Below are 6955 nucleotides of genomic sequence, written 5' to 3'. Positions count from 1 at the left end.
CACCTGTTAACTTTTGCCGCTTAGATATTTAAACAAAAAATCAGGGAAAGAGTGACTATATACATTAATTTTATTTCAAATGATCTTATTATTGGTGTTGTTAATTATTTTAAATAATGAAATATTATAACGCTCCATTTAGTGACTCGATACGAGACATACATAGGTTGATTTAAGAAAACATTTGAATTATTTGAACATTCAGAGTTCAGACAATAACCCTTATGAACATGGATAAAGTAGGTTGCTCTTTATGAGGGCTTTCAATAACTCATGAGCAAGGGCTCAGCTAGTAGCCTGCATGTCAGTGCAGTCGAACCCAATAGATCTTGCTCAAACAATGTACTTATATAAACAAATATATTAAATACGTACAGATATTAAATTTAAAACTCAATTACTATCACTTAAAATCACCCTCATAAAATTCAAAACTCATAAAGTTGAAATGATCCTAGTTTAATAAATGAGATTACATATCTTCTATTGAAGAACCAATTATGTGAAAACAGTGACTAGATGATGAATGTTAAAGTGAAGTAGCTATAGGGTTATACGTTCTTGATAAGAGCAAAATATTGAGGAATGTTTCATGGTCAAAACGATGATGATGCAGACATAAAGTGGGACAAGCAAGGAATAATAAAAAAGGTATAGAAAAATATGTGTATACTTATATATATATATATATATATATATATATATACATACATACTTTCCGTTTCCAAAGAATGCCCTAGTTTTATTTTTTGTCTGTTTCAAAAAAATGACGACGCTTTTCCTTTTTTGACAGTACTTTTAACTTCAACTTTTCATGTGGCATGTTTAAAGTCACAAGATTAAAAGTTATTTTGATATATTTGACATAATTTTAATTTAGAACTAAAAAGTTAAAAAGTCTTCTTTCTTTTCTTAAACTTTGTTCTAAATCAAACTACGTCATTCTTTTTTAAATGGAGGAAGTATAAAATAGGATTGTAGATTAATCCTACAGCTAAGCCAGAGTCCAAGTGAAGAATGCACTCAATTAGTGGATGTTTAGTATAATTAATTCGACTTCTTTTTACTTAATACGCATAATGTTGTACGAATACAAGAAAATTTTATAATATATAGTTTACCTGTCCCTAATATGTCATTTCTGGGCTACCCTTGCAACGCTTGTTAAAGTCACTTGTAAGAGCTTAAGATAATATAATTTCTCATAAACTTCAGTATATAAATAAGGACCAAGCTAGGAATGTGTATGTATATATATATTCCCTCTTCCAAACTTGTTATTTCTCCATATATATATACCATCTTCTCTTCTTGTCCCTTTTTTATAACGAAAATTATTTTAAGGTATCTTGAAAACAGTCTTTTTATCCTGATCGAGTCATGTGTACCATGAATGAATCTAGAGAAGAGAGTGATGATATCATAAGTATAACAAGTGATGAAATGGCTGCGGCCGCTGCCAACATCGAGCTGACGGTAAAACAAAGGGAAGAAGAATATGTTCATACATATTCCTCTCGTAGTAATAATCTTCAACTTTTTCAACGCGTTTCGGTGAATCAGGTATGGCCTCGATATTACATGATATTAGAGTCAAACTCATTATTATTATTTTTCTATATAAACTCTTATATTGTGCTATTATTCATGCTCGAGTTATTCAGGTGTACAACATTCTTTTATTTCTTTTTTTTAATAACACAGTCAGACACACATAGACAAGGAAAATATAAAAGACATAAGGCACAGACAAACACATGAAAGCACGCACGTAACATTATGTTATAAAGCTCCATAACTCCATTTGCTTCTTTTTTAAATAACGCCAGAGAGAAGCACGAGCAAGCTGCCTTTTTTTTTCTTTCTCATATTCACGTTAGAGTCACACTAAATTCGAATTTGCATCGGAAAGTTCCATATTAGAAAGTAAGGCATGGCGACTCCGTACTCAGGAGCAAATACCACTTCACCACAAAAATAAAGGCGACTCTATTATTATATATATGTAGGTGTTTTCATTTTTTGGGTTTCTTTTTTCTTTTGATTTATGAATTTAAATTAAGTGGAAGCTAGGGATTAGTACACTTAAGCATAATTATAAGGTGTGGTAGCTGTATTATTCCTTGTCTTGCCTTACTTTCAAGTTAAGGATATATATACTACTTATAAGGTGCATATCTACGTCAAAAATGATTATTAGCGATAATTAATTCTTAATAGCCGTTAAATTTATATTTTTAGCGGCTATTAGCACTCTTTATATATGTCTCTATATTCTTTAGCGACATCGATTTTAATGACACTTAACTAATACCGATAAAGACGTTATCATTCTTTATTAATATCAAAATTTATTGTCCTTAAAAGTTATTTTTGTTGTAATGATATTGGAATTTTGTGTTTTACTTTTCATTAAAATAAATTAATTTTAGTTTTCTGTTTTATGCATGACAGTAACATAAATACATGCAAAGAAAAAATGGTTTCGGGGAAAGTATTACATATTTGGCGGCCAAAATAATTACATTCTCAAGCCAAATTACAAAATCTATACACTATTTTTAATAAAAATATGTAGTATATTGATTGTAATATATAGTTTTCACGTATTATTTTGATGATCCATTGTATAGTGGAGAATTTTCTTTTATTTATCCATCAAATATACATGCTGCACACTATTTTTTTTTAAAAAAAAGGTATATTTTGTGTATTGATTTTAACATATAAAAATATATATATTTATAATCTATTATGTTGAAGGTGTACTATATAGCATAAAATTTTCTTTTATTATCAATCAAACATATATATATATATATACGTGTGGCTCAATTCTTTGGGGCCTTCTAGTATTTTTTTTTTATTAATCATATAGACTTTTAATATTCAGTGTATGTATGTGTAATATCATTGTCATAATATCTCTAGATTCTGTTAACGAATAGGTAATTGTCAATTATAGGGAAGTTTAATTGGAATCACCCTTTATATGTGTTTGTGGTTTTTATGAAAAAGATATTCCACTAATGATGTGAGTGTAAGTGACAATGAGACTATTTTATTTTTTCTTTCTTCTTCTTTTGGATAAAGAAATAGACAAGAAGGTAATTTTCAAGAATTATAAATTAAAAAAACAGTGAGTTTGTTGGTTGTTTCTAACCTAAATAAATATTATTGGCTAGTTTGTCTGTCTAGGTTGAAGTATTATTTTAAAAGGCTTGCTACTAACTGAGAGATAGACCTAATGAGACATGCTGCCTCCTAATACTTCAATCATAGAGATTAGTTCATTAAAATATAGCATGTTTAACTACTAGTTAGTACAAGCAAAAATAATGGAACCCTCAGTACTCAATAATATATTATACTCTTCCTCTGTTATGACAATACTCTAATTTTAGCTTTCCACGTGATATGTATAGGCTATAAGATTAAAGAACATTTTGATACATTTAATATAATATTGATTATGACCACAAGATTGAAAAAAAAATTTATTTATTAAAGGGGAAAAAGAAAAATATTGCCCGAACTATCGTAAATGATATGCAAAAACCCTCCATTATACTTTTGGATGTTGGTGCCTCTGTCGTCCAAACTAGAGCTTATACACCATTTGTACAAACGAGCATACATGTATTATAATCTTATCCACCGATTCGACATCTGTTGAATATCGGATCGACGGATAAGATTGTGTCACGTGTTCCGATTTAGTCTTCTATTAGAGTGAAGGGCATATATGCTTTAGTTTTTGAACAACAGGGGAACCAATGTCCCAAAAATATAATGAAGAATATCTGCATATCATTTAAAATAGTTCAAAGATATATTTATTTTTTCGCTCTATTTAAACTTTAAATCTAGTTAAATTAGATTAATTTTTTTTAAAACAGAGAGAGCTAGTATCAAACACCAAGTTTTTTTTTCTTTATTAAAGAATGCCAATGTAAATAAAGTCTTGAAATTTACATTTGCCACATTAAACAACTTAGATATACCCATACCGGGTAATGAGTGCAGAGATATTAAACTAGACGAGTCTTGGTGGAATCAAACTTTTCACCAACTGCTTATATTAAGTGTATCAAAAGAAAAAAAGTGACATTATTTTTTATTTATTTTCTTTCTTTAATCTTCTATTACGTCTAAAAAAATATTTTTAAGTCCTTAAATTATTCAAAAAGAAAGGTAATTTTTGTATATAGAAAATGAAATAAGAGAAACAGAAAGGATGGTACTTATATGTAGGCACGTGCTTATGTGCACTCATGTTCAGGATTTATGCACGCTTTCTCTATACTATATTCTTCTTCCTTCATTCTTTTTTCTTTTTAAAAGAATTGGTTAAAGGAAATAATTTCCAACTTTGGTACTTAATATTAGATGATTGTATATTAAGCTTTGTGACATGTAAGATGATTGGTGATGATCACTTATCTAGTATATATGTCATATTGCAATATATATCGAAAATTTTGATTAAATAATTAGTTTACCCTTGTGTTAAGTGTATTCTTCGTTGGACTTAAATTACATTATTAATAGTGTAATTTTTCCTTGCTACTTATGTAATTTATAATAACAACATAACATATCCAATATTAATATTAATAGGTGGGATGTGGGAAAGGTACATATCTAAATTGCTCGAACTCTTCAAAAAATGTTATCACACTCGTGTTGGATACTTCAAAATGCACTATTTTTAAGGATCCGACACGCATCCGATGACATTTGTGAAGAGTCTGAGCAATATAAGCAGAGACAAAGTTCAGTGGGGGTTCGTAAGTTTGAACGAACCAAGTAGCTTTTCTGTAGACCATGTATTTCTATTAGAAAATTAAATAAACATATATCTAATTTAACTTGTGACCCCTAACCCAACTGATTAACAGTTCAGTGGTAAGGAAGAGACTTGAAATGCTCTCGAAGCTAGAGTTGTTTGTTCAAACTCAACTAAAATTTAGAACCCACAAACTCTTATTCTTATTACATAGGGTAGCATGTACACATCCCTTATCAACTAATTTCAAAGGAGCCTCATATTTTTAGGTACTGTGTACGTAGTTTAATGTGTGATATTTACAAGTTACCATTTTTAGCAAGTAATGCCTACCATAGAGACCTATTTATTTATATATAATAATAACTACCTAAAAAATAATAAACCTATATAATTGTGCAAGTATTTTTTTAGAGTTGGATAGAAATTTTAATTAAACTAATTTCTTAGATATGATGAAAATGCAGGTGAGTGGAGAATTGTTGTTACTTGGGAAAATAGCATGTCCAGTTGCCTTAACAACTTTGCTATTGTTTTCAAAGAACATTATATCTATGCTTTTCTTGGGCCATATGGGTAAGACGGAGCTAGCTGGAGGTTCATTAGCAATTGGTTTTGCAAACGTAACAGGATATTCTGTTATGAAAGGTCTTTGTATGGGCATGGAACCCATATGTTCACAAGCTTATGGTGCTAAAAGATGGTCAGTACTAACTCAAACATATTTCAAGATGTTCTTACTTCTGTTAGCCGTTACTGTTCCAATCACTTTTCTATGGCTAAACGTCGAACATGTGTTCCTTAGACTTGGCCAAGATAGAGTAATTTCAAAAGTTGCTAAAGGATACTTAATTTTCTCTATTCCTGAGTTACTTGCAAGTGCTCATTTGAATCCTTTAAGAGCTTTTTTAAGGACACAATACATAAATACACCAGCTACTTTAGTTGCTACATGCTCAACCATTTTGCACCTTCCAACAACCTATTTTCTTGTAACATACTTGGATTTGAATGTTAAAGGTATTGCCTTAGCATCGGTTTTATACTCGTTGAATATGAACATTGGGTTGCTTCTTTACTTGTTCTTGTCTAAAGTGGCGATAAAACCATGGGCTGGCGTAACATTTATCTCAACGTTTCAAGGGTGGCGTCCTTTGTTGAGTTTGTCTTTACCTAGTTTATTTTCCGTTTGCTTGGAATGGTGGTGGTATGAGATTGTTCTGTTCTTGAGTGGATTGTTGAACAACCCTGATTCGTGCGTAGCAGCTATGGGAATATTGATACAAACTACGGGGACTATATATGTATTCCCATTTTCACTTGGATTGAGTATATCACAACGTGTTGGTACTGAATTAGGTGCTGGTAATCCTGATCGCGCTAAATTAGCAGCTATTATTGGTATTTGTGTAGCAATGGCTTTGGGATTCACAGCATTTGGTGTAACCATCGCGATGAAATCAGTATGGGGTAAGTTATACACGAATGAGGCTGAAATTCTCGCGTTAATATCAGGAGCACTACCGATCCTGGGGTTAGCTGAGATAGGAAATGCACCTCAAACAGCAGCATGTGGTGCACTTACTGGCTCAGCAAGACCAACTATGGGTGTAAGGATAAATTTAGCAGCATTTTACTTGGTTGGATTACCATGTGCTTGTGTATTTGCTTTTAAACTCAACATTGGGTTTAGGGGATTATGGTTAGGTCTAGTGGCTTCTCAATTTTCATGTCTAATCATGATGGTGTATACACTAATGCAAACAGATTGGAAACTTCAGGCTAGAAGGGCAGAGGATTTGACTAAGGCATCTCAAGACAAGGATGATGTTGGAACCAACTTAGTACCTTAAAATATTGACTACTATACTATCTATATATGATCATGTGTTCATCAAGTGTATGGGCCTAATTGTTATTCTTTTCATGGCATATATACCAATTTTGTGTTCGGTTGTTAGAGAGAACACATTTTTAATTATTTAGTTATATTATATATCACGTCCTCATGAATAATAACTTAACTTATCTTTGTGTAAATCGCACGTTTTTTAATAACAATTTTAAGTTTCATTAATTTTTTTTGTTTTTATCAACATGGTCATTTCATGTGTAGGGGGTTACAATGAGTAGGATTCCTTTTGTATTTTTTTTATCCCTATCAAC

At 30.9% G+C, this 6955-nt stretch overlaps 1 protein-coding gene across 1 annotated transcript; it reads left to right on the top strand.

The window, feature by feature from the left end:
- Positions 1 to 1380: 1380 nt before the first annotated feature.
- LOC107030731 (protein DETOXIFICATION 53) lies at positions 1381 to 6749 on the top strand. The gene is made up of 2 exons (XM_015231993.2): positions 1381 to 1563; positions 5257 to 6749. Exons 1-2 carry the CDS (start codon positions 1381 to 1383, stop codon positions 6640 to 6642), a joined length of 1569 nt encoding a protein of 522 aa, XP_015087479.1. The 3' UTR covers positions 6643 to 6749.
- Positions 6750 to 6955: the final 206 nt, after the last annotated feature.

Source organism: Solanum pennellii, chromosome 9 (genome assembly GCF_001406875.1).
Source record: "Solanum pennellii chromosome 9, SPENNV200".
NCBI classification, from domain to species: domain Eukaryota; kingdom Viridiplantae; phylum Streptophyta; class Magnoliopsida; order Solanales; family Solanaceae; genus Solanum; species Solanum pennellii.
The sequence above is the reverse complement of the archived record's forward strand: the minus strand, read 5'-3'. Positions and strand labels throughout refer to the sequence as shown.